Below are 26921 nucleotides of genomic sequence, written 5' to 3'. Positions count from 1 at the left end.
TATTTTATTTTATTTTTTTTTAAAGATTTTATTTATTTATTTGACAGAGAGAGATCACAAGTAGACGGAGAGAGAGGCAGGCAGAGAGAGAGAGAGAGAGGGAAGCAGGCTCCCCGCTGAGCAGAGAGCCTGATGCGGGACTCGATCCCAGGACCCTGGGATCATGATCTGAGCCGAAGGCAGCGGCTTAACCCACTGAGCCACCCAGGCGCCCATGGCTAGTGATTTTTGTTGGGGAGGACAGTACCCCGAGAACACAGCTATGGGAGGAGGGGAATAGGATTTTGTTGTGCTGCTGGCCGACCAGTCCCTTTTCCCAGGCCCTAAGATGGCCCTGACCAGTCTGAAGACTGTGTGCTTCCTATAGGGCCTTCAAGGGTCCTGACCCCTCCCTTGGCCTCAGTTTGCACATCTTTGCTTCCCTGGGCCAGGGACTATGGCCTCCCAGGCCCTGGCTCCTCCTCCCCCCTCTAGCCAGTGGGACCCTCTGGAAAGCCCCTGACAGCACAACACAGGAAGGGGAGAGGGGAGGCTATGGGCGAGTTCCTGCAGAGGCCCAAGCTCAGCTGTAGCTGTTGGAGCCTGTCATTTCCCTTCCTCCGCCCACCCAGCTGGGAGGCAGAAAAGTTTCATCATAGCTGAGTTGTTGTCCTTATAAGGGCAGGGCCTCCTGAGCCTCTCCCTTGGGCCATGGCCGGCTGGTGGAGAGCCTAGCCAGCCTGGGTTATCTTCCAGGTGCCAGCAAAGGTGGGGATGCCCCAAGCCCCAAGTCCCCCAGAAGTTCCCTAGGCTTGGCAGCCATCTGAAGTCAGACTCTCCAGAGAAAAAGCAGGAAGCTCATGGTGGCCTCAGGCCAAGACCCCAGAGGATCAAATCCCAGGTCCTGGCACTAACTTGTGGTCTCCTGGGCAAGTTGTTTTAAACTTCAGTTTACTAACTTGTAAATGGAGTGACCATAAATACATCTTCCTCAAGAGGCCATTGTGGTGATGATAGGAGGTCAGTATAGGCCTGCCAAATAGGACGTGCCCTGTGAGGCCAGGCCACTGGGTTTATTAAACATTGTCTATGAGGCAGGCCATGGACAAAGTGTCCCACAGCAACCCTATGAAGAAGGGAGAATTGGCCCATTTTATAGACAGGAAAAACTGAGGCAGGTTGCCTAAGGTCACTCATTCATGGCTGGGGCTTGAATCTAGATGTGTCTGCCTCCAAATCTAGTCATGGTTTTTTCTACTTGTACCCTGCTACTTCCTCCAGGATTTTTGTTTCTTTAATAAAATTATGACAACAGGGAGGAATGTTCAACATCATCTCTCTACCACTTTCCCCCCCAGACCCTCCTCATAACAACACAGAAACCTCCACTGGAGTGAGTGAATGTGGCCTTTTCTGACAGCCAAGTCTCCTATCTCTGACATGTCTTGTGTCAGGGACACGAGAGTAGAGGTTGGAAGACTGGAGTTGGAGGTGGAACAAAACGCAATGGCTCTAAAAGACAGAGATCTTCCAGGGCCCAGGCTCAGGTGGGGGCAGAGGGAGGGACAATCCAGATGCTACCCATCCCCCCAACAATCCCTTCTGCTCTGTTCTGGGTCTTGTCAGAAGATGGCCACCTTGGGGCACCTGGGTGGCTCAGTGGGTTAAAACCTCTGCCTTTGGCTTGGGTCATGATCCCAGAGTCCTGGGATCAAGCCCCGGATCAGGGTTTCTGCTCAGTGGGGAGCCTGTTTCCCCTTCTGGCTGTCTCTCTGCCTACTTGTGATCTGTGTCAAATAAATTAATAAAAATCTTAAAAAAAAAAAAAAAAGAATATGGCCACCTTGTAGTATGTAAAAACCCTGAATTTTGTAACTATCTATGGCATTTTGGGCCACTGAGATAATGAGGCCAGTAGTCCAAAAAACCCCCCAAAAAAACCAAAACAAAAAAACCCACCTCCTCTCTTCCACATAGGCCCCCAGCCCACTAGACCAGAAGGTTCTCACCATATCCTTCCTCAGCCATGTGGCTGGCCACTAAGACCTTTCCCACAGCCACCCTCTCCAAGGTGGCCTTCCAGAGGGGACCTCATTCTTGGGCCAGGGTTGGGGGACACCCTTACCAGTAAAGGGCTTTCTCTCCCTTATCTTCGTTTCTTCTCAGATAAGGGACCTGTGAAAGTGAAATGATTCACCTAGGTCTCCCCAGCTCTATAGGCCACTCACTCAGAGGCCAGTGGCAGGGGAATTCAGGCGGGATTCAAGGATCATTGCCAGTCAATAAGCCCTGAATCAGGTGCTTCCTGTTATGCTGGCCACCAGCCCTGTCCAGCATCCCTCACAGGAGGAAGGGAGCCAGCCGTTGGGGAGCACAGCAGTGCCTTTTCACATCAGGAGTAGGGGCATGGTACATCTCCTTTTCATAAGTGAGGTCTTCAAGGCTAAGAGGGACTTGGGCCATGGCAGTTTGAACTGGATCTCTGTACACTGGCCCAGGGGCTTCCAAAGAACACTCAGTGAAGCCCTGGGATCCTGCTGTATTAGGAGTGTATTGGGGGTGCAGTGGGCAGGGCCCAGGCTCACCCCTAACCAGGACAGGCTCTGAGGGCCAAGTAACAACTGGAATAATTTTGAACCATCATAGGAAACATCTGTCAGGCAAGAATCATCAATGAATACTAAATCTACAGGGAAATTTTGATGAAGTGCAACATATTCGTGCAGTCTTAAAATATCTCCCAGATTGTTTATTAGCTGCAAGAGAAAAAAAAAAAACTATACAATAGAAAAATCAGACACCTTGACCAGGAGATCAAAATTGACATCACTAATGAGGGATGAATGAAGGTCATATGTCTCTAGATATAATGCCCTGAGAAGGACCTGCTGTCACCTATGCAGTTTTCTTGCTGAGAATCCATAACCTCAGTCTAATTATGAGGAAACCTCACAGTGACAAACCCCAAGTGAGGGATGTTCTAATAAAAAGCTGGGGGCGGGCGCCTGGGTGGGAAGTCGGTTGAGTGCCCAACTCTTGATTTTTGGCTCCGGTCATGATGTTGGGGTAGTGGGATCAAGCCCTCCATTGGACTCTGTGCTCAGTGGGGAGTCTGCCTGAGATTCTCTTTCCTTCTTTCTCTAAAATAAATAAATAGATCGTTTTTTAAACAAAGGGGAGGGGGAGGAAGGGCTGTATTCTTCAAATGTATCCACATCACAGCCACAAAGTCTGTGGAAACATTTCAGATTAAGTATGCAATACTTAAGCCTATACTGAAGGAAAAATATCAATGAGATTATTGGGTCAAATGACAAAACTGGAATAAGAACAATAATAAGTTCACCAATGTTAAATTTTCTGAAGTTGATAACTGTATTATGGTTATATGAAAGAATATATTTAGGAAATGCTCACTGAAGTATTTAGGGATAAGGGACCATGAAAATGAATTCCTCAGTGATTCAGAAAAAATATATGTTAAAGACAGAAAGCACTCAAAAGATAAACCAATGGGTCTGATAACACATGGGTTTTCTTTGTACTGTTCTTATTCTTGCAAATTTTCTGTTTGAAATAATTTCTAAATAGTCTCTAAAAATTCAAGTGTTTTTTATGACACTTAGCTCCCAGCTATAGAAACAGTGTATGTGGGGGTGGGGAGGGGGCAAAATTGGAGAGCCTGGCTGAGTTTAGCAAAGATGGGGCACAGCCTATGGGAAGGGAGCCCTAGAATGAAACTTAAAAGACTGGTGATGTCGCTGACCAACCCCCGCCTACCCTCTGCTTCCTTGAGGCCAGCCCTAGAGCTCATCCCCACACTAACAAACAGGCTTGCGGCAGAGAAGTTCCATAAAAAGGATTTATTGCCAAACTTCAAGAAAGGTGCTTCATGACAGAAGACATGGAATGCCATCCTCCTCAAGGAGGCAGGCAAGGCAGCCCCTGTATATTCCCCAACCTTCTACCCTTCCCATTGAAGCTAGCTTTCCCCTTGGGGCCCAGGCCACCATGGCATGGGGACTCCATAGGAACCAATGGCATTAGGTCACTGAGATGGCCCCAGAGCTACTTGCTTAATCTGGTCACTTATCAGAGGAGGAAACTGAGGCTCTAGTCCCTGGAAACAGGTGACTTGGCTAAAGCCCCAGCCCAGGCTGCTGGTGGGGGGGAAAGCTGTTCCCCAAGAGAAGACTGCAGGGGGCCATGTGACATGGGCACATGATAACATCCTTGCTCTCCTACTGAAGGCAGACAGACAGGCAGACTGTGGCATGGGAGCCCAGTTTTGTCCATGGAGTGTAGTTTGAGGAGACCAGTGGGGCCTCGTGAGTCAGGACATTGCTGTTCACCTCCACCCTGCCTAGGACAGGCTGCAGAGTAGACATCTGCCCTTCTTGATCCCTGGCCATTATCCTCAAGAACAAAGTAGAAGTACAGTAAAGAAGGCATTGACCTGCACTGGCAGGTCTCAGTGGGCACGACTGGTGATGGGGCAGTGGACAGAAAGGCCGGGGCATGCAGCTATGACCCTCCCTTCTCCTTTTTCAGTAAATAAAAGTGCACATGCAGAAACCCCCTGAGCAGACCTGTCAGAAGCTGCTCCCACTCCCACAGGCTCCAGGGAGAGCGGCTGTGGCCCTTGGGGGGCTCTGCACCTACACAGGGACTGGATGGATCCCCAGAGCCAGGGACAACGGGGGGGGGGGGGGGTTGGGGGGGGGAGGTGGGACAAAGAGAGAGAGGCCCAGGCAAGCATGGACCAGGAAAGGGACAGAAAAAAATGCCCGTTCCACAAGGAAGTTCAGGAGGAGCAGTCCATCTGGGGCCTGAGCCAGAGGAGTGGGGGGAACAGGGAAAAGGTAAGTTATTTCAGGCCCCAGCATACCCCCATCAGCATTCAAACAAATGATTGGGGTATTGGACCTGTTTCGGTGGAGGTGGAACCAGAGACCCAGATATAAATCCCATCTGGGGAGGCACGGAAATTGAGGTGGCTTCTCTTCTGAAGGTTGATTTATAATGAAGTATATACAGGATTTTCTGATGTTGACTTCAGAGCCATTCTCAGGCTCACCTCTACAGGAATGTGCAAGGCTGGACACAGGCTGGTTCAGGGATAGAGACTAGACTACAAGACCCTTGAGTTTGTCCTCCACCCTGGAATACTCCAATCATAGTTCACCATAGGGGAAGGCCTGCAGAATGGGAAACAAGCCTAGAAAGGAGCCACACATCCAATGGCATTCTCACACAGCTGCCTCCCACCTGCTGGCACAGGCCCTAGCTGGATTCCAGGTCTCACTCAGCTGAGGGAAGAACCTAGAGCTTGGACCCAAGGCCTTGGCAGCTAGTTATAGTAGGTGTGTGGGGAGGGTTGCTTACGGCTCGGAGCTGCCTCTGCCATAAGGCTCTCTGTCCGGGAACATGTGGACATGGGAGCTGCAGGGGGGCTCAGCTGTGCTCTATTCAGAAGTCAGGAATGTAAACTACTGGGGGTGGGAAGCAGAGATGATGTCACCCCCAGAAACCCCAAGTGCCATGCTAAAGCCCTGGGGCAGTTCAGAACAACCATGCAAGCAACCAAGTGTGTGCTCCCAGCCCAAGCCCAGAGCCTAGAGGCTGGGCCAGATAGTGGCCCTGGGTGGCACCTGGCCCCACTGGCCAGAGCAGGGTGGGAAGGATGCCAGGAATCTGCAGGTCCTGGCCATGCCCCCAACATGCCTAATGGCCCTTCTGCAGCCTGAGCAGAAGCATGTTTTTTGGCAGGGTTGGGCAGTGATGGACTGGGCAGACTAGGAGGGACCGTGCCCTGGACCAGCAGGCCCTAGGGTGCACTTCTCCTGTAGATGGTCACCAGCTCCTTCCGCTTCTCCTTTAGCCCAGGTGCTTCCTGGCTCAGCTCGTCCAGATCTCTGATTTCCTGCAGGACTTGGGTGGCCTGCCTCAGCTGCTCCACAGCCTGGCTGAGCAATGTCTCAGCACTTACGGGGTTCGGCTCACTGTCCAGCACCTTGTTTAGCAGCTTCTCTGTCTGTTCTGAGGCCACCTTCACCTCCAGCTGGGCCCGATACAGCCGTTCTCCAGGTTGCCGTGGGCGCCGCGGGCCTTCCCCAAGGAGGTCCCCCAAGGAAGAACAGCGGGGATGGAAATGAGGTGGCAGGTCCCAGCGGGGCAGTGCTGTGGGTGTTGTTGCATCCTCTGGTGTCGTTTTTGAGATGCCTGAGGCCTGGGGTGGCTTGATGGGCTTGGGACTGTCATCCATGCCATTCACTGAAATCTCTGCTGGGTCTGGGGCAGAGGTCTCAGAGGCCTCAGGACTCTGGGCTGGCCCAGAAGCCTCCATCCTACTCACGGAGGCTCTCAGTTTCTCTGATAAGATCTTGGGTGGAGGTGTAGGGGGCTTCCCACCCTCCTTGGGCACAGCTTCAGGAGTCTCAGAGCAGGGAACCTGGATTTCTGTACTCTCAAAGTCAGGGGAATCCTTGGGGTTGGCATTCTCCCAGCTCACTTTCAGTTTGTCCGGCAGAACCCTGTTGGGGGGCTGTTCAGAGCCACTGTCCTGCTCTGGAGTCTCTGAGTCCTCTTGGCTCCCAGGGTGGGACTCAGAGCTTGCTGAGACAGGGGATGGGGCTCCCTCCCCAGCAGGGGTCTCCATGCTGTCACCAAGGCTGGTCGTTTCAGGTGCTGGGGAAGGCTTGGTAGGAGGCATAGGGGGCTTGAGTATCTCCCGGGGCTGGGCTGCACTGACATCATTGCTGGGGGCAAACACCGGTGGCCCACTATCTGGAACTTCGAGGTCCAGGCGCAAAAGCCCATCAGAAGCTGCGTTGGCTACCTGGTAGGGGACAGTATATGGGTATCATCTTGGGTAACTGGCATTTGGGTCAGATATGTCCACCCATAAGGGTACTCAAGCCCTCCCATCCAGGCTGCCCAGGTCCCCAGACCCCACTCTCTGCTTCCAAGGCCACATGATTAGAAGCTAAATTGATTCTCAATGAATCCTTTCCTCTCCCTCACTTGCACAGAATTCCCTGTTTTGGAATCACAAGCCAGGAAGTCAGAGCCTAGTCCTCTTGGTGCCCAGCCTGTGAAAGAGACTGCTTTATAGTGGCAACTGTATTGGCCTGGGCAGCAGGGGACCTGGTTCCAGCTCTGTTTCTGATCTCTTTCTGGATGTCTGGCCTTGGGAGGATCCTGTCTGTGCAACCATTCACTCAGCGGGGCAATGGGACCAGGACTCAAACATGGTCTTCTGAGTTGTCTCGAGCCCACTCATTTCTGCTTCCCCTTCCTGGAGACTGCTCTCTCGTCTGCCAGCCTCAGAGCCAGCCCTCCAGCCCAGATTTCTGCAGCCAGTGCCTACTCTCCTCATGCCGTCACATGTAGTCTCAAACCATAGCTGACCGCTACAGGAGGACAGCTGCACCAAGTAAGCAGCTGCCCCCTCACCTTGCCCTAGGGACCACAGGGACACCCAGCAGCCCCCCAGTGATGGAGACCCTCCCAGGGAGCCTTAGAGGCCCTGGAGCAGGGCTGGGCAGGAGGCCTCTCCCAGGGTGCCTCTCTTTTACCATGCACACAGGTGATCTGGCCAACACATACGCTCACTCAGTCACTGGGACATAAGTCCCTCCCTGAATTCTTCTCAGAGGGTCTCTCCCTCCAAGGCCAGCCCTCCCCTAACACCTAGCCCACCCCCTCAGGCATTTCCTTTCTCTCTGGCTATGTCAGTCTTTCCTTCTGCAGGCTTTATTCTCTCAGTTGACAGGCAATGAACAGGCTGTCTCATTTCAGAAACAAACTCTCCAATGACCTTGGCCCCTTCCCTTCTCTCTCCTCCCTACCATGGTCCCCTTCCCTCTGGCACCCCCAGCCCTGTTCCCCTTGACAAACCTAAGCCAACTCCTCTTCTGAGAAAATTTATGCAGTAAATGTCACCACCTGCCCCTTTCCCCAGTCCTGCCTTTGTGATTTGTGGCTGCCAACCTGGCTGATAACCCCCATGTCCTGTGCTCTGGACTGCCATTTGCCTCTCTGGCTTCCTCTTCCTTGGCTATCTACTGCCTGGTCCCACTCCCCAAATGTAGCATTTGCTGAGGTTTTTTCCTGGCCTCTAAAATCTCTCCCCCCAACATCCACCCCCATCAGCAACACTGCCTGTAACACAACCCTCACCCTGCCTATAACTTCTTCCAGATTCTCCATTCCCAGGGCCATCATTCACCCAGTTGGCAGGCTTGGGTCCACCTGTGGACCACCCTCCCCTCTGTCTGGTCTGCCTCCCCTAACCCTGTATTCAGTGGCAAGCCCAGATGGCTCCTGCTTCGCAGTGTCTCTCCCATTATGGCCTCTCTTTTCATCCCCTCCTGGGGTCCGGAGGGCCCACCTCTCCCTTTTCTTGGCTCCTTGCCTTTCCCTCCCTCAGCCCAACCCACTGCACCCTGGGCCTCAACTGATCTCTGGAATGTACCCTCCAGTGCATTCTATTCCCAGCTCCAGCATTCAAGGCCTCTACAATTTCCTACCCTCAACCCACCTTCCCAGACTCATCAACCCATCAGAAGAACTCAGAATACCTCAAACTCTCCTACCTCAGCTCAGGTCATTCCCTTGGCCAGGGGGCTCCCTCACATCAAGTCTGCCAACTGAAACCCTTCCTATCCTTCAAGGGTTGGCTCAAGTGTCAGTTGAGCCCTCCATGGTCTCTCCTGCTTGGAGAGCCCTCCCATCTCTCAGAGCCCTCCTCTGTACAGAAGTTAGACACAACTCTGCTTAGAGGAGTCTGCGGGCAGGTCTTTTCTCCAGGTGGAAGCTGAGCTCTGAGAGGCAGGGCCTACCCTCAGGATCTCAGTTTCCCTCAGGTACCGACTCTGGATAAGGCCAGTATGTAGACTCAACAAGCAAAAGCAGGCATCTCTCCTCCCCAAGCACATATGACACACAAGCTTCCACACACAGACACCCTGCATACCACTCAGGAAGCCCCAACTCCAAGAGTCCTCAGGTAAAAAGGTGGCCCGAGCTTGGCTGCCACCTTAAGGAGCTGGGATCCCCGGCTCAACTGACCTCTGACCTAAGCTGGGGGCAAAGTCTTACCTCCTTCAGGTGGACTCTTGTAGGTGGCCGGCGCCGCTGGCCCCCACGCACCCGGTCCCGTGTCACGTGCTCCAGGGCACAGCTCTTGTCCACTTTCACCTGAGAAGAAGGAATAAGGTCAGTGCCCCGCGGGGAGAGGAAGAAATGCCCAGGCCCATCTCAGAGGCAGGGTCTACACCATCATCTTCCCTTTAGAGGGCAGGGCCCCACCACTGGCCCTTTCTTTGAGGCATCTCCCTGTGTCTGGACTTTGCTTTTCTTCCTGTTGCTACACTGCATTTGTCATCTCTCAGCAGTTGGAGGCTCTTCCTCTCTGCCTCAGTCTTCCTGCCTGGATCTGGGCTACCAGCCCTTGCCCTTCAGTTTACTGCAAACACATACCAGCAGGCCTGAGGCTACTGTTGTGCTCAGCTGGGGGAGCGGGAAGAAGGCCCATGATCCCCTGGTGCCTGGCTTCCAGAAAATGGTCCCTGTCACTCTCCCAGGTCCTTGGAAAAGCAAAAAGCCCAGGAAAGAGCAGGGCCTCTGCCCCTTTGGGCTAGGGTGTCTAGAGGATAGCATATCCTCTCTGATGGTAAGGAAAGACAGTCAGGAATAGCTGGGAAGCCAAAGTAAGTAAGATTTGCATGGGAAATCCAGACTCTAAACCCCAGTGCAGCTTGTCCTTGATGGAGAATGTGGCTAAGATTCTTTAACCCTTAAGTCAGGCTCAAGGTCAGTCCCACCCTGGGTCGGGGGCCAGGGCGAACAATCTGTTCCTGACTGCTCCAAGTCTGTGGGCTGACAGACAGCTGTTTCAGTGGCCCCCAACATCTATATGTCCCATCACCCCTCACCCACGAAATGGGGATATTTTCTCCAGCTAGTAAAGAGCTGAGCATAATGGAGTCTCATAAAACATGACATAGGAGTCATGGCTGTGAAGCAGGAGACCTAGGTGTTAAGAGGGACTTGCCTGGGAAGATCCCTTCCCTCAGGTCTTAGTCTTCTGCAATCCAAGGGCTCAGTTTAGGTGGCCCCCAGGTCCATTTTAACCCAAATAGCTGTGAATCCATGATGTCAAAGACAAATCCTCCCTAGGAGATCTGGGCCCATGGGATACCCTGCCTACTGAAAGCCTGATCATAGCCACTGTTGCCACAGATCACACTACAGTACGGGGGGCTGGCTGGTCATTGCCGACAGATGGGGAGGCCCAAGGCCAGAGCCAGCCTGGCCTAGACTTGACTGAAAGCTCTCAGCTCAGCCCCCTCAAGACCTCTCCGGGCTGGGCCCACCAGCTGTTTTCAGCTAAGGCTGGGTTGGAAAGGCTGCAGGACTGCCACTAGTTAAATTCTACTCTATCACTTACTCATTTTTTAATTTAAAACAAATTACCTAATTTATTGACACCTCAGTTTCTTCATCCTTAAAATGGGTACACTACTCTAGAGATGTTGTGAGTATTACATGAGGTAACAATAGCAGATGTTCAGTGTTTGCAGCAATGATATAATCAAGAGGTTGTCTGAGGTGGGGCAGGCAGAATCCTCTCTGAGATCACCCATGGTGGGAAAGTGGACATAGAGTCATCCACAGGACCGTATCGCACCTCATCAAAAACCTTGTTCTTGCCTCGGTTGATCCCTTCATTGAGGGCTTTGATCCAGGATTCCTTCTCCTCCCCACTGGTTGCTTGAAATTTGATGTCGCTGACCTGCAGGGAGCATGGATGGAGTGGATGGCAGACGTTTAACAGAATTTATATTTGGGGTCTTAACAAGCCTCCCATCCCAGATCCCAAAGTCTGCCCTGGCACAGCTGGCCAGGAGCAAACTGAAATGACCCGCATAACAGGTCTGACATGGGGCTTTGGGGGTGGGGCACAGATCTAGCAGAGAAGGGGCTCGTTCTCAGCATGATGCTGTCAGAGATCTGGATTGGAATACACCTTGTCCTGTGGGAAGAGCCAACATCAGGTCTTACTCCATTTAAGTTCCCCAGACCAGCTGCCTGTTTTTTCCATAAAGTAGGAATTGTCCCGATGTTCCTCCACACCAGGCTGAGTATAGTAAGAGGTGACAGGTATGAAGGGTATCCATCAGTGAAGACCCCCTGGAACCAGGGCCACATGCAGCTTCCCAGGGGCCCCCCCGTTCAGCCCTGGCCAAGTGAAAAAGTCCCAGGGTCTCCTTTCTGCCCTTAAATCATAGATTATACAAGAGAAAGGGCACCGGGGTTCAATTCCAACCCCCTCTTTGTACAGATAAGGAAACAGAGGCTTACACAGATGGGATGGGACTTGGCCAAGGTGACCTAAAGTAATCCCATGTCTCCTGAGTCCATCCCACCCCACCCCAGGGGTCCCTTGTCATCTCAGGCAGGAGCTCCCAGCTCATACATTAGAATCAGAGAGACACCTGGCTGGCTCAGTTAGTGGAGCATGAGGCTCTTGATCTCAGGGTTGTGAGGTGGTGGTGGTGGTTGTTGTTTTTTTAGGATTTTATTTATTTATTTGAGAGAGTGTGTGTGTGTGCACAAGCAGAGGGAGGAGCAGGCAGAGAGAGAAGCAGGCTCCCTGCTAAGCAAGGAGCCGGATATGGAACTCAATCCCAGGACCCTGGGATTATGACCTGAGCCAAAGGCAAATGCCTAAGTGCCTGAGCCACCCAGGCATCCCTCAGGGTTGTGAGTTTGAGCCCCACATTGGTGTAGAGATTACTTAAAAAAAGAAATTTAAATCTTGGGAAAAAAGAAGCATCAGAGGGCAGCTCAGAGAGCCCCCTCCCTGTCTGGCTCCAAGGTCAGACAGGAAATATAAAAGTAGCAAAGCCACATACACTAAGGGGCCACTTTGCACACTAGGGCCTCTGAATTAGACAGAACACCACCTACAGCTGGCTGACCTTAAGCCTCAGTTCCCTCATCTATAAAAGGTCAAGACCACCACAACCCGCCTCATGGAGCTGTAAAGATCAACTGTGTATCTCAGGTGTTGAATCAGGAGCTCAGCACAGAGTGCTCAATAACAGGAATTATCACTACTGCCTGCCTTCTGACAAAACAGTCCCAGTTTCCTAATCTGGATAAAGGGGTCATGCCTGCCCCAAAGCAATGCTGAGGAAATTAAACATGACTAAAGCCAGGGCCCTGCACACAGTAGGTATTCAGTAAACAGTTACTGAATGAATGAGCCAATAAATGAATGAACTGACCCACAGTTCCTTCCCTTGCCCCATTTTTGGACCACTGCCCACTCTGACCTCAAGATGCCCTAGTTCTTGGTCGGGAAGGCTGCCAGCCTGCCCATCCCCCACCCTGGTGTTAGATAGCGCCTTCCCTCCCGCCACCCTCTAAGTTATGTAACAGCACAGTCCGCCTGGCCCCCGCAGCATCCTCGTTATATAACTTCCTCCTGGCTGCCACCTCCTTCTCATGCAGGGCCCTGGGACCCACCCACCTCCCCATGCCAGGCACAGCCAAATGCTCATTTGCATGACCAGGGTAAATTCGATCCTGGCAGCAGATCTGCAGTTAAGTCAGAAACCCCAGGGCACCTTGGCAACTGCCTCTTAGCCTAGCCATCAGGGCTGCAGGGGGCTCAGGGAGGGACAGTGGCTACATCCAGGCTCTGCAAAGGCCCACCCAACCCTGTGACAGGGGCTGTCAGAAAGGTGGTCCAGGGCCAGCTCCTTGGAGCCCAACTGCTCCTCCTCCTCGCAGGCCCAGAGATGGTGGGGCGCCTGCGTAGTACAGGATTTGGCATGCCAGAGAACTGCAGAGGCATACACTTGAACTCAGCCACAGATGGAGCAAGAGCAGGGCAGAGAAAGAGCACTGGCCTGGGAGTCAAGCTAAAAGTGTTCTAGTCCCACCAACCCACAATGCACAGGCCTGTGCACTACTCAAGGCCTCAGTGAGACAAGTTCAGAACCACTGTGCCCAACCCAAGCTGCAGTCCTTCCCCACCGGCCAGCCCACATGAAAAAGGCTTGGGGGTTGGCAGGGGGTCAGCTTCTGTTCTCTTCTCCGTGAGGGAGAAGGCCGTAGGAAGACCTACACACTAGCCCAAGGGATCCCCTGGGAGACGGAATACGTGGTTAAATAGGACCCAGTCCCACTCTGAAGAACCTTGTTATCCTGGCTCTATGAGTCAGGCATCCCGCAGGGGGGCCAGAATGGGCACAACTGGAATACCAAGAAGTTATTCCTCCTGCCCCACCCCTGGCCCTGTGTCCCAAAGAGCCACAGGCTGCACAGGTCCTTCTCAAGTGCTTCCAAGAAGCCCCAGGGCCACAGGAGCTGCTAGGAGTTTCACAGCTAATAGGACTGGCCACAAAATAGGCCTACATGACCTGGGAAAGGGGGGAGGACAAAATGACAGGGAGGAAAAAAGTGGGAGGGGGAGACAGGCAGCAGGAAAGAGGAACGGGCCAAGCTGGCCGAGACCAGCAGGGCAGCAAGGCCCAGCTAGGCCACCCTGCTTCCTGGCAGCGTCTGCCTGTGACCTCATGGCAAGGGCGTGGGGATGGGAGGCAGGGGGAGAAGGACATGCAAGACACTGGAGTCTTTGTTTATTTGATTAGAGGGGGAAAAAAAGGCAGCCTCAGGACCAGACTGCCAGGGTCATGTGACCTCCCCGGCCAGCCGGCGGCCTCACCGAGGATGGGGAACACCCAGGGCGATAGGAAAAGGAGGGTGAGAGGACGCGGGGGACATGGTGCTCTGGGCGGTGCACTATCTGATTTCTGGAGAGCCCTGCTCTCTGTAGTTCCTCAGGTGGTGAGAGCCAGGGGAGTGGAACCAGATGTATGTCCTCCCACCATCCTGCAGCCCCCACTACTTGCTCCATAGCCCCATCTCCCTGACTTATCATCCTGTTCCCAGAGTCACCTAGAGCCAACCTGAACTCTTAACAGGATTGGGGGTGGAAAGCAGGGTGTTGGCCAAAGCAGCTAAGAATGCAGCTGCACAAACAGGCCCCTCTGAAGGTGATGGGCCACCCTGAGCTGGGCCCAACCCGCCTAAGCCCACCATCAGCTGATTGTTAAAGCTGGGTAAAGGAAGCGGCCCACACAACAGCACTGGCAGAGGACAAACACAGCCCTAGCCCCCCACATCCACAGAAGCTCACTCAGAGACATAAAAAGACCCAGAGAGACCCATGGTCAGGTGAACACTCACCTGCATATAAAGAGATACACAAACACACAACCCTCCACACATAATGTGCTCTGCATGTCACTCACACACAACAATGCCTGCTCAAAGAGAAAAGTAGGTCTCCAGAACAGGGAGAGGCCTAACAGGACTGAAAGACCAAAATACGGTTCTCCTTCTCCTAAGAGCCCTAAGCAGCAGATGTCAAGTGAAACCAGGGTCCAGCCCCATGAACTATCACAGCACCATAAACCTGGACTCATACCCCAATTACCAGAGCTCCACAGATGCCTCTGTGTCTCACCCTCCTTGGAGCTGGACAAAGGGTTAGTGAGTAACACATCACAGCCTCCTCCAGGGCCTAGAGCCCTGGGGATCAGAGGACTTAGGCTCCTGGCCCTTAAAGCTGAGGGAGAACAGAATGGCCTCCAGCAGACCCAGACCAGATGCTCCCAACCCCCCGCCTCTGTGACTCAGCCTCGCTCTGTGAGGCTCTGTATGACGTGCAGGGGTTGGGGTGAGGCGTGGCCCAGCTGCAGATGGGCGCAAGCTGGAGAGGTGCTGTACACGCCAGCCTCAAATGTGAACTCCCTCCTGACATCTGTGAAACTATATCATGCATCAACACCCACCCAGACTCCCTGCCAGAGAAATGTGGTGCAAACAGAAAACCTCATCTGCACACACAGCGCGTCCCAGGGGAAGAACCACCCAGGCAAGAGACCTTCTCCAGCTTTAGCCAAGAAACAGAAAGTACAAAGGGAGGGAAGGTGGGGGGCTGCAGGTCTCTGAGCACTGAGTCCAGGATGGAGCAGGAGGGGTGGCCCACCCACGAAGACCTGAGATGAAGTGGAGGTCACAGCCTCCCCTCTGCCCCAGACAGCATCAGGGTACTGCAAGCCTGGTGAGCTGAAGGCCTCATTCCCCAGTTTTCCTGTCTCAGCTCTGAGCCTCATATGTCCAGGGTGTGAGAGCAGGCCAAGGGCCCCACCTCCAAATACAGCCTGGGAAGGAGGCCCCAGAGCCTGGAAGGGGAGAGGGGATCAGGTATCTCAGAAGTGTCCTAAATGCATCAACCAGGGGCTGGGGAGACTCCGGGCCAAAATGAGTAAAAGGTCCAACCTGTGGCAGACCCTGGGTCTGAGCCTCAGCCACACTGCAGAGACCCTCCAGAGGCTATATCCAGGGGCCCAGCCTGCCTTAGAGAGCCTTCCGGGGGTGATCTTCCCAAACCTACCCTGGCCTGGAGGGAGGTCAGACAGCAGTGGGCATAGCCCTACCTTGTTCCCCGGGGATCGCTGTAGGATAAAGCGGTGTTTCCGCTTGAGGAGGGCACGAAGGTCCTGGCACTTCTCATAGCTGCCCAGCTCCACTGTCTCCACACACTTCTGCTCATCCTAGGGAGGGAGGTAGAGAAGACATGAATCGATGAGAGCCAGACACATCCAGACCCTCAATCACCCAGGCTCCACCTCAGACCCTGATCCCACTCAGTAAGGGCATCATGCTGTCAAAAGGCAACCTTGGGCTGCCAGTCAATCACCAAGATGTGGTATTTGGACCCCAGCAAGTAGGTAGTGTTCCGCCCGTGCTGACTGGAAGGGTGCCCTCAAGGCTCAGCATCCACATGAGATCCAGGGCACCCAGGCTGGAGGTGGGCAGCAGGGCTGACTCAAATGCCTAAGGCCAAAGGAGGAGACAGCAGAAGCTGGAGAGACTTTGGAAAGGACACCTGGGGGTCCATGCAGGCCCAGAGGCCACACAGAGAACTGCGGAAGAGATAGCCTAGAAGAGGGAACAGGATGTCACAAAATGAGAAAAAAGAAAAAAAAGAAAAAGCCTTCCAGGCAGAGCCACAGAGGGAAATGTGAACTAGGCACATTTGAGCTGCACACCCTGCCTTTACCACAATGATCCTGAACTGACTTCCCCACTTGGTGTCTTCCTCCGCTGACCCCTGGCTAGGCGGGGAGGCCACTTTCCATGGCCTGCACAATGGAGAGGGCAAGAGTTCCTTCAAAAGCAATCCCCCCACGAACCTGCCATCCTGAAGCCTCATCACTAAAAAGATGGTTGGCAGCCTCTTCTAGGCCACCCCTGGACACTGGCTGGGCTGCACTCCTGCCCACCAGCCCTGGCACTGGTGTATTTTTCTCCACGGGGGCTCCACCTACCAGGTGCCTTTGATGCAAGCTGCCTGGGATTAGCTCCCCACCCAGGGGTGGTCAGTTCCTCTTCCAGGGGAGACCCAGCTGGAACAGCTCCTCAGTGTGCTGCATTCTCACCCTTGAGCATCCGGGGAAGAAGAAGCAAACCCTGGAGGTAGGGGCTGGAGGGGAGAGCTGCCCAAGAGGCTGGCCAACAAGTTAAGGACATGCTTGTGCTTGGACATCACTCAGAGAGCCAGCAAGAGCACCCACCAGGGACCGCCTTGGTGCTCTGCAGTTTTTGGTGGAATATCTGAGAGGCAGTGACTCAACTGTCTGCAGAGGAAATGCTCTGATTTCCCTCCATGATCATCTGCATATGTTAAGAAGCCCTGACACTTAGCAGGCACTTTTGCTTCCTTGATTCTCCTGAGCCTCCCAATCTTCATGAAAGCTTACAGCCCCAGTGTTTGCCTCACTATATGCAGGAAGAGAATGAGGACTGCAGGCAACTGATTTGCCCGGTGGGAACAGACACAAATGTAAGGGGCAGGGCCAAACGCAAAGCTACCTCCTGCCTCCCAATCAGAGCTGTTTCTAGCACACCACTCCTTCCAGCCACAGTCAGAGGCTTGGTGATCAATACCTTAGCAACAGGGCACTGAGTCTCAGTGGTCCTCCAAGTGAGGCACGTGGCCCAGCAGCGGCATCACCTGAGAACTAGTTAGAAATGCAAATTCTCAGGCCTTATCCCCACTGAATCATAACCACAGGAGAATGGGCCTAACAGTCTGACGACTAACAAGCACTTCAGGTGATTCTGCTGTATGCAAAAGTTTGAGAACCTCTGCTCTACACCAGAGCTTCTCAACCACAAATAGCATCTGGGAGCTTTAAAAACCCCAATGCCCAGGCAACATCTCAGACCAATTTCATCAGGACCTCTGCGGGTTGGAGCCCAGGCATCTGTATTTTTCAAGAGATGACTGTATAGCCAAGGGCGATAACCATTGACCTGCTCTCTGTTTGGGCTGTCTGGGGAAGGGGAACAGATAGATGGCCAGGGTGACCAGATCTTTCCCATCCAGGTTCAGTTAAGTGTCTTTTTTCATTTTTGCTTCTAAGCATGTCTTTCCAACCCCTAGTTTCCAAGCCTTTCCAAGTTCCTCTACTCCACACAGGACTAGTAATATCCACCTGCTCCAGGAAGCCTCCTGCCACACCCCCACACCTGAGCCCTGGTGCTCTCCCTCTTCTGAGGTCTCCCATCCACAGAGCACCTGCCAGGCACAGGTACTATATGAGGCGCTAGGGCCACCCTGCCATGGGGAAGAGCAGTCCTAACTCCCTGCTGGGCATCTCTGTCTACCCTGGGGTACATATGTGTCTGGTTATCTCTACAGCACCCTGTGAAAGGCCGCCCACAAGAGGGACACATATTGGATTAGTCTGCTGGACTGAATGCCTGACACAGGGTGAGACTCTGGTCTAGCAGGTCCCCTCCTACCTGCATCCAGGGAAAGAAGCTGCCTGGGGAAGGAGGCCTGGTCCCAGAAAGAGCAGCTCACCTGCCCCATGTGCACAGGCCTCCCTCAACTGGACAACTACAGGCCCAAACACACCCTCCTCTGTCTGGGAACAAAAAGTCAGTCCATCCCCACCACCCGGCTCTCGCCAGGGTTTCCTGACCTGGGTCTCCTCTCCACCCCAAACGCTGAATCATCTGGCCCTTCTGCAGCTCAGAAAAACGGATAAACCAGCAGGCACTGGGTGGGGGTAGCATTTTTGGAATGTTAGCCTCCCTGACAGTAAAGAAACAGCCAAGAGTCATTTGCACTCGCCTAGTTCCTGACATCAGAAAGAGGAATTGAACTCATTAGCATTTATCAATTCCTGCTCCTGGGCCAACCTTCCCTACCCGCCAAGTGCGAAGTTCTTGAAATTGCACGGAGGTTTTTAATAGTGACTTTTAAGCCTGATTTAGAGGTTTCATGTTTATGGGATGTGAAATCCTTCCCACTTCCCAGTTGTGGCCAGATGTGGAGAGGGTGCCCAGGACAAGTCTGGCACAGCCTGACAGGCTGACAGCTTGGGGGCTTGTCATTCAAATCCTATGGCAGCTGGGACTGAAGGAAGCTGTGATAACTGCCTTTATTTATAAAAATATCCCCCTGCTGCAGCTACAACACATCCTAATTTGGTAACAGCAGCAGTATAGAACATCTGGGGGACTGTCTGCACATTTCATTCCCTTGCCCTCCTCCAACTGCTTCTGACACCGCAACTCCATGAGCCCAGGGACTCGGGCAGGAAAGGCAAGGTGCTTCACAGAGGCAGTTCTCTAAACTGTTAGATCTGGTTGCCCAACCTTTCTTGGCCTGGGACAGTTCTGACTTTGCCAAGATAACCTGAGGGATGCTGAGAAAGGACGGTGGGAGACAGGCAGGATCCCTCTTCCTCTGCCTCCAAGCCAGTTCTGCCCCATGTATTCCATCTGTCAAAGGCACGCAGGGATAGCCCATCTTCCGTGGATGGGCCTTCCAATGGCATCTATCCCAGGACACAAACAACATCTACAAGTAAAAGCCACCTTTCCTCCTCAGATCTTCACCCACAGCTTTATCGACTCTTTCTTAACACAGAATTTTAACATCCTTGGTTGTTCAAGTTCCGAGCCTGCTGAGATGGGAAGGGGCACAAGCCTGACGTGGGCAGCTGTGAGGACGATGAGAGGCACACGGACGGCAGAAGTGGCAACTGTGTCTTGACATTAAAGCAAAAAGAAAAGCTGAAAAGTATGGTTTGGCAGGATGGTCTAGTCTAATAATAAGTGACTTGGAGCTACCATGGAAAGACTCACTTTTAGTCCAACACCTTCTGTTGAAGAAGGTAGAGAATACTTAACATATTTTAGCCAATTTCCACCAAAAATAAGCTTTAGAGTTTACTTGCCAGAATCTATGAGTGGAAGGAGCACTGGATCTGTTCTGGGTCCCAACTCCTTCATTCACTGAGATGCTGACCAGTCACTGGCCCCCTAGGGCTTCAGTGTCTTCCTCTGGGACATGATGACACTCTCATGGGACTACTATGAGCCTCATATGGGAGATATGGAAGAGCCCCACAACAAGCATGAGTGCAAAATGTTACTTCTATTCTCATTGCTGAATGGAACAAGCTTTAGCTTTCTGGAACATTCACTTATGTGGCATCTAGCCCAATGACAAGAAGTTACAGTATAGACACACAGTGAGGAGACACACAGGTCCCTTCAACAAGCCCCTAATCCAGGAGCCCTAGACTTGTACCTAGAGGTACTGTCCCCACACCACAGTGACCCGGAGAAGATCAGGCACTCCAAGGAGTCAGGTCTCAAACCAAATCCAGTTATACAGCAAGCCAAGAGTGGAGCAGGTGTTCCAGTGCCAGCTCTGGGATCCTCCAGCTGGCCTGGGCTGCCATCCCTTTGCCCCATCTCCCAGCACCCCCAACCACAGGGCCAGGGGGGTCTTTACCTCGTTCTCGTAGACCAGCAGCTGGGCCTGGCAGAGGAGAAGATACCGGTCTTTCCAAAACCCCAGGAGGCCACCACTGCTCTTCTTGATCCAGCCAGCCTTGTCTGCCCTCCGTGCTCCCCGAGGCTTCTCGCCCCCTTCCTTCACGCCCTGTAAGATAGCACCAAGACATGCCATGAGGGCTGCTGCCGTGGGGCCACACTGTCCACTGGCCACAAGAGGGATGTGTCCCTCTGTTGGGTACCTCCTCATACCATCCCACATGACTTTTCCCACAAACCCCAAGGCAGATACCCTTAGTCCAATGTCAGGAGAAACGGGAATAGGGGCACCTGGGCGGTTCAGTCGGTTAAATGTCTGCCTTCAGCTCAGGTCATGATCTCAGGGTCCTGGGATCGAGCCCCGCGTGGGGCTCCCTGCTCAGTGGAGAGCCTGTTTCTCCCTCTCCCTCTCCCCGTCCCTCTGCTTGTCCGTGTTCTCTCTCTCTCAAATAACTAAAATCTTAAAAAGAACAGTAGCGACAACAATAATTGCAACAGGCACCTCAGTACTAAGGCATCAGATTATGTTTTACACACATCATCCCACTTAACCTATATTAACTACTCTCTGGGGTGGTAGCATCATTATCCACAGGGCACAGGCAAACTGAAGCTCCGGAGAGATGACTTGCCAGAGTCACTCAGTGGGAGGGACAAATCCAGAATTCAAACCAGGTCTCTGACCCCATGTTCTTCCAGCTCCGCCACTCTGCCTCTCATGGATTCATTCAACCAGTCAACAAACACTACACTGCGCACCTACAACGTCACGGGTGCTGACGTAAGCAGAGAAGAGTAAAAATAATGCATCTCTGTCCTCACAGAGCTGGCAATGCAGGGAAGGAGGAGTCGAACAAACATGAGACACAAATACATTAACAAGCATGAAACGCTATGAAGGCTACAGTGAAGGCGGCATCCAGAAGAGGGGAGTAAGAGAGGATGGTGGGGGACCTCGCTGAGGTCTGGGTAGCCCAAGAAGGCGTTCCAGGGGAGAGGACATTCAGGCAGGAGTGGAAGGATGGGAGGAAGCAGGCAGGTGGTGGTCATCTGCCTCTCCACCCCTGCCCTTCAAGAGTATCCATTCTGCAGGCCCCACCTCCTGCCCTTCAAGAGAACCCATTCTGCAGGCCCCACCTCCTGCCCCAAAGCAGGAGGTCCTCTGCTCTTAGCACCACCATAGGCCAGGACTTGGGGGTGGCCATCCATCTGGTAAGGGCTCCAAGGACTCTGCCTTCAACCACAGGCTGGTACAGGAGGTAAACCTGAGTCTTCCTCTCGGACAGGGGCAGCCACCCTGGGGCCTCTAGGCTAGCTGCTGACATCTCATGGCCCTTGATTATCTGCTTAGGTGGCCGGCTATCAGGTGCATGCCTATCAGATGGGGTCATATTTACCTCTGGTCCCCAGCACCTAGCCCTGTTTCTTTACACATAATGGGTGCTCAAGAAATATCTGTGAAAGAAAAATAAAAATACACCAAAATTTGCTAACCACTTTGCTTCGGTGACTGGTGCCCACAGCAGTGAGTGTGAAGGGGAGGGTAAAAGAGGGAAGGTCAAGAGGTGTCAAATCTAGAGGATGCTAGAAGGAAATTAGCACTGACTAAATTTGACTACTTTATAATTTACATAAAGTTCAAAAAAGGGGCCCCAGTTAAAAGGAGCATAACTCTCACCAGGGATACCCTGTGGCCACAGCTTCTTTTGGAAGGACAAGCCTGGGCAGAAGTGTGCTGAGCTGTCAGGGGCTGGGCAGGGCACTGCCTCCTTGCTCTCTATCACGCCAGGGGAGCCCCAACCTGGTTCTCACTGTGGCCCCACCCCTGTGAACTGCACACTCTGGTGGTTGAGAGTCAGCTTTGAAGCCCAAGTCACACAGACCCAAGGCAAGCCACTTAACCTCTCCAAGCCTTGGTTTCTTCATCTGTGAAATGGTTATACACCAGAAGTTGCTAGGATTTTAACTCCACAAGGGCAAGGATTTTTGCTTTATTTACTGCCATATCCCCAGTGCCTAGACAGCATCTGGCATTCAGTAGATGCTCAATAAATGTTTGTTGAATAAAGATATGGCATATAAAGTAGTGCCTAGAACACCCTAAACTTGGGAAATGGTAGCTTTCATTGTCATTGTTGTCAATGGCATCCCCTCTGGCTCTCAGGTACACTTTCCCTGGACCTGGTTCAGAATTTAGGAGGCCCTTCTGGGCTTAGCTGCTGGGCTTCAGTACCCCAGGAGCTCCAGGAATGTGGGGTGCCCCTCAACATCTCTCCCTAACTTGTAGAAGGCAGGAAAATGGGGAAGTGAGATGGTCCCAAATGATCTTTCTGGATGGAGGAATGTGGAAGTGGGAGACTTGCTTAAAGGCCAGTTAAGAGCAACCCACCCTGGGGCGCCTGGGTGGCTCAGTGGGTTAAGCCGCTGCCTTCGGCTCAGGTCATGATCTCAGGGTCCTGGGATCGAGTCCCGCATCGGGCTCTCTGCTCAGCAGGGAGCCTGCTTCCCTCTCTCTCTCTCTGCCTGCCTCTCACCGACTTGTGATTTCTCTCTGTCAAATAAATAAATAAAATCTTTAAAAAAAAAAAAAAAAGAGCAACCCACCCTGACCAGGGAAAGAGGGGACTTCGGCACACTTTGACTCTTTCACATCCAATCACGCACCAACCCCAACACCAGAGACCCTGTGTTCATCCCCCACTAGCTACATGACCAGCAGGAGCCTCATCTCCCTCAGTGAGCCCTGCAGGCTGGCGCAGTCCCAGGGCTAGAAGGGAAGAAGTAGGAGATGGGAAACCCCACCCCATCTTTCACACCCCTCCATAGCAACTGCAGCACTGTTGTCCACTTCCTAGGACTGCAGACACTCAGTCTCTCTCAAATGAAGCAGAAGCAGTAGGGACTGCAGAACACGAAGCTTCTGCCTGATCTCCCACTGCTGAGTTCCAAGCTTGCCTCCTGCTTTTCAGGGGCCCATCCACCACCCCATGGGATTGCACACCCCTTTCTAAGTTCTCTCCCTCTGTGACCTCCCCTGCCTGCCTCACCCGCTATCTGACATGTGAAAACTTCCTGTCAGCTAGAAGCTCCCAAGGGGCGATACTAGACACTTGTGCCTTAACTGCTGTCCTCTCAGGGTGTAGTAGATAGAGCAGAGCTCAGTGAACACCATGACTGAGTCAGCTAAAGAAGCAAGTCCAGGGCCTTCGGGAATGGGTGGGAACAGGATGGGATTGAGGCAAGAAGTCACTTTAGGGATGGGGGGAGTGAGAACTGAGGGGCTGGAGGTGGCACAAACCAAAGCCCAGGGAAGGGTCTTCTTGTCTAGAATCAGCCTCAGCAAGAGGCCCCCAAAAGGGAGGCCTGGCTGGAGGCCAGAGTGGTGCTTGCCTGCCACCCTCCACCCTGCCCCTCGGACACTCCCACCGGGGGGCCTGGCTATGCCCCAGTAAGTTTTAATAAATGGCCCCTCCCCTTGGCAGGGCTCACAGGGGAGGTTTTGTCTTGCTCAGCCCAGTTTCTCGGCCTCCTCTCCTCTTATTGATCAGCTGACCACTGTTCTTCCTGTTTCACCCTCTCTTCCCACCCATTCTCACTCAGACCCTCCCCTACCCCCTGTGAGCAACTCCTGAGGCACCCCTAAGCACCGGCCTGGCTCCCTTTTGCCTGAGATGCAAGGCACTCTGGGTCATTCCTTTAAGAAAAGAAAAGGATGCCAGGGCACCCTAACCCTGTACACAGAAGGAAACAGGTGGAAAGCCCCCACTAGCTACATGACCAGCAGGAGCCTCATCTCCCTCAGTGAGCCCTGCAGGCTGGCGCAGGCCTAGGGCTAGAAGGGAAGAAGTAGGAGATGGGAAACCCCACCCCATCTTTCACACCCCTCCATAGCAACTGCAGCACTGTTGTCCACTTCCTAGGACTGCAGACTCTCAGACGAGTAGAAGGAACCTTGCTGGCACCTCACATCACAGGGAGCTTATGACCTTTGCCCTTGCCCTTTGCCTAAACCCAGTGATGTGCTGACCAGACCCTGCTAAGAACCCACTGTGTCAGAAGGTGGGATGGGGTAACCAGAGAGGAAACACAGGCTCTGCCTGCAGGAAGCTTCCAGTCTGATGAGGGCAACATAGACCCTATGCAGGGAAGGTCCTCAGTCTGGGGGTGGGGAGGGCATTCCCCACTTTTGGGAGAACACAGGACCTCAGCCCTAGCTCTCTGGTGGGGTAAGGGCTTGGGGTGAGTGTGGGAAGCCCTTGGAGAAGCTAAGGTTTTAGTAGGAGTGAGAAAAGAAAGAGACGTACACCTTGACCCAGAAGAGAAGGAAGGACACAAAGGGTATCAAAGACCCTATACTCAACCCCTTCACTATTGAATGAGAAAGTATAGCCCAGAAAGGGCAAGAGATTAGCTCAAGGTCACAAAACCAGGGCTGGGACAGGACACTGCCCTGCCTGTCTAGATGGATATGGGCAAATAGGCAGCCTGGAGCCACTAGAGGCTGAGCCAGGGAAAGGCATGACTATAAGAGGGAAGCAGGGAGTAGCAGGACCCCAGGGCAGAGATAGGAAAGAAAGCCTCAGTTTGGGGGTTTTAACCTTACTCCAGTGGCAGCAACAATATCCATAATATCTGCAGTTTTCAAAGCTTTTGCGTGTATAACAATCACATTTGTGGATGGCCCACCTCCCTCATTTTATGGGTGGGGAAACTGAGGCCCCGAGAACTCAAGCGGACAAATGCCCAGTGCCCAGACCTGCACTTCTTCACTAAGCCTCAGACTGATGAGGACTATCAAGCTACTGCACAGAGGAGGCCACTGAGGCCAAGGGGTCTTGGCACCAGGGTAACTGGGACACGGGGAGAAAGCTCTGAGCTAGGCAAAGGGCTAAAAACAGCCATGTGGGGTGATGAGGCCTGCCTGAGGTTATGGGGAAGAGCAAGTGACTATGATCTAAGAGGTTTTAGAGAAACAACGATGGACACTGAGACCTACAGAAAAAAGAAATGATTAGAGGAAATGGGAGGAAAAGAATTAGGGATGCCTAAGAGGAAGAAGGAGATAGGGAGCCCCTAGCTGCATGGGGAGGAGGTAGGCAAGACCTTAGATGGCTCAGGTATGTGGGGGACTCCTGGCATCTGGGAGTCAGTAAGTAGCAATGCTAGAAACTCAGAACCAGAGGGAGTGCAGGGCTGGGCTGGCCACGAGACAAACCATCGGCCCAGGAGGCCCCAGGAGAACTTCCCTTAATTGGGGGCCAGAGCAGATCAGGAGATGGAGTAATCCTGTCCCACATCCTCTGGGAGAAGGGGAGGGGCCACAACCAGACAGTCCAACACTCACACCAGGGGCCTGGAGTGGGGGAGGAGCAGCCCCACCCCTGTCAGCAAGAAACCACAGCAAATCATAGTGGCCTGACTTTGCCCCCTACTTCCACCCACTCTGAGAGAAGGGGACACAATCACACAACACAGGGGGAGAAGGCCAAACCCTATATTTTATAGAAGAGGAAATGCAGGCTGAGAGGGGAAGTGACTTATCTACCATCCCACAGAAATGCAGGGCCTGGCCTGGAGGAAACCCCGACAGACTGTGGCCCCAGGAAATAGGGAGCCAGACACTGATGCGGACACAGACAGCCTGGTCCACCAAGGGCTCCCCAGCTGACCAGGGTTGCCCCAAGAACAAGGTTTCATCTTTCCTCTCCACCCATGCTGGCAGACACCTACCCTTGCCTTGGGCTGGGAAGGGCAAAAGCTGAGACCCCCTCAGGGGACAAGAAGCAAAGTCCTTGAGACTCAGCAGATCCCGGCTCTAAAGTATTCATTCCACAGATACACACTAGGTGCTCACTGTGCTTCCATGATGGCGCTGCTGGGAGAGCTGAGGTTAAGTCAAGGGTAGGGGTCACTGAGTGCCTGGATTACTCCAGATCAAGAGAGTCCTGAGGTGGAAGAGGGAAGCTCAAGGGGCATTGCTGGTCCAGTCTCCCAGCTGGCCAGAGAGTTGGCTCTCCCAAGGAGGTGGGGAAGGCAGTGGCCAGGATCAGTCCTTCTGTGGACCTGACTCCAGAGCAGGGGAGAGGGTATGGGAAAGAGGATCACAGGGACTTATAAAGGGACCAACAGACACGGTCACGGCCTCAAGATTCCTTGAGACAGGGACTGTGAAACCCGCAGACTCCGCAGTCTACCTCCTCCGGATCAGACCTGGCCAGCACGGGGTGTCAACCATAACCCCGTTCGAGCCCGGTAACCCAAGCCACTTTCAGCGAGTCGTTAACTGACCAGAGCCTCAGTCTCTCCGTCAATTCAATGGGAACAATAACCACCGCGATGCCCACAGTTGGTGAGAGAAGACGAGATATCCAAGGAGTCCGCGAAGAGCGGGACGCAGAACCCTAGCCCCTGCTCCAGCTGCCTGGGGGGATGGGGGTGGGGTAGGGGTTAGATGTCGGGAGTACCGCTGGAGAGGGGCTGGTTGGAACAAGGGCCTGAGCCTGCGACCCCAACAAAAGTGAGGGTCTCAAAGACCCCAGCCCCGGCCTCCTTCCCGGCCCGGCCCTCACCTCCTCCTCCATCGCGAGTCCGCTGAGGTCCCGCAGCTCCGCTGCTCACTCCCCGCGCCGCGCGGGCTTCGCCACCTCCATCCACACCCGGCCGGGCGGTGGCTCTCTGCGTTCTGTCCCGCGGGCCGCCGGGGGCCCAAGAAACTTCGGGGGGGCGGGGTTGGGGGCGGGGAGAGGCTTCCGGGGGCCAAGGGGCGGGGCCCGGGGAAGGGAATAGCGGGGCTGGGAGGCCCGGGGCCCGGGCGGGAAACGGGGGGGCGGGGCTGGTGCTGGGGGGCGGAGCCTGGGCGGGGCCGGGCGTTGGTTTGGGGACCGGACGGAGGAGCCGGAACGCAGGAAGGGGGAGGGACAGGGCGGAGAGAGGTTTCCCCGACCCGCCGAGGAAGAGGGACTGGGAGGGGACAGAGGATGCGGGGGACAGGGAGGAGG

General features: G+C 53.6%; 2 protein-coding genes across 2 annotated transcripts in view; one reads left to right on the top strand and one right to left on the bottom strand.

The window, feature by feature from the left end:
- The window catches only part of PIF1 (PIF1 5'-to-3' DNA helicase), a 71946-nt gene that overhangs the window by 27845 nt on the left and 17180 nt on the right, over nt 1-26921 (top strand). The window lies entirely within an intron of this gene.
- On the bottom strand, nt 3828-26648 carry PLEKHO2 (pleckstrin homology domain containing O2). Its single transcript, XM_059372252.1, has 6 exons — nt 26493-26648; nt 19883-20032; nt 15501-15617; nt 10673-10777; nt 9082-9180; nt 3828-6817 (listed from the first exon to the last, which is right to left on the bottom strand). Exons 1-6 carry the CDS (start codon nt 26502-26504, stop codon nt 5807-5809), a joined length of 1494 nt encoding a protein of 497 aa, XP_059228235.1. The 5' UTR covers nt 26505-26648; the 3' UTR covers nt 3828-5806.

The sequence above is a fragment of the Mustela nigripes genome, chromosome 13, assembly GCF_022355385.1.
Source record: "Mustela nigripes isolate SB6536 chromosome 13, MUSNIG.SB6536, whole genome shotgun sequence".
NCBI lineage: Eukaryota > Metazoa > Chordata > Mammalia > Carnivora > Mustelidae > Mustela > Mustela nigripes.
The sequence above is the reverse complement of the archived record's forward strand: the minus strand, read 5'-3'. Positions and strand labels throughout refer to the sequence as shown.

Coding starts and splice junctions, on each gene's coding strand:
- PLEKHO2 (XM_059372252.1), bottom strand. Junction 10,778..15,500: donor AGCGATCCCCGGGGAACAAG/GTAGGGCTATGC, acceptor TGCTCCCTGCAG/GTCAGCGACATCAAATTTCA. Junction 9,181..10,672: donor AGAACAAGGTTTTTGATGAG/GTGCGATACGGT, acceptor CCTTCTTCTCAG/GTGAAAGTGGACAAGAGCTG.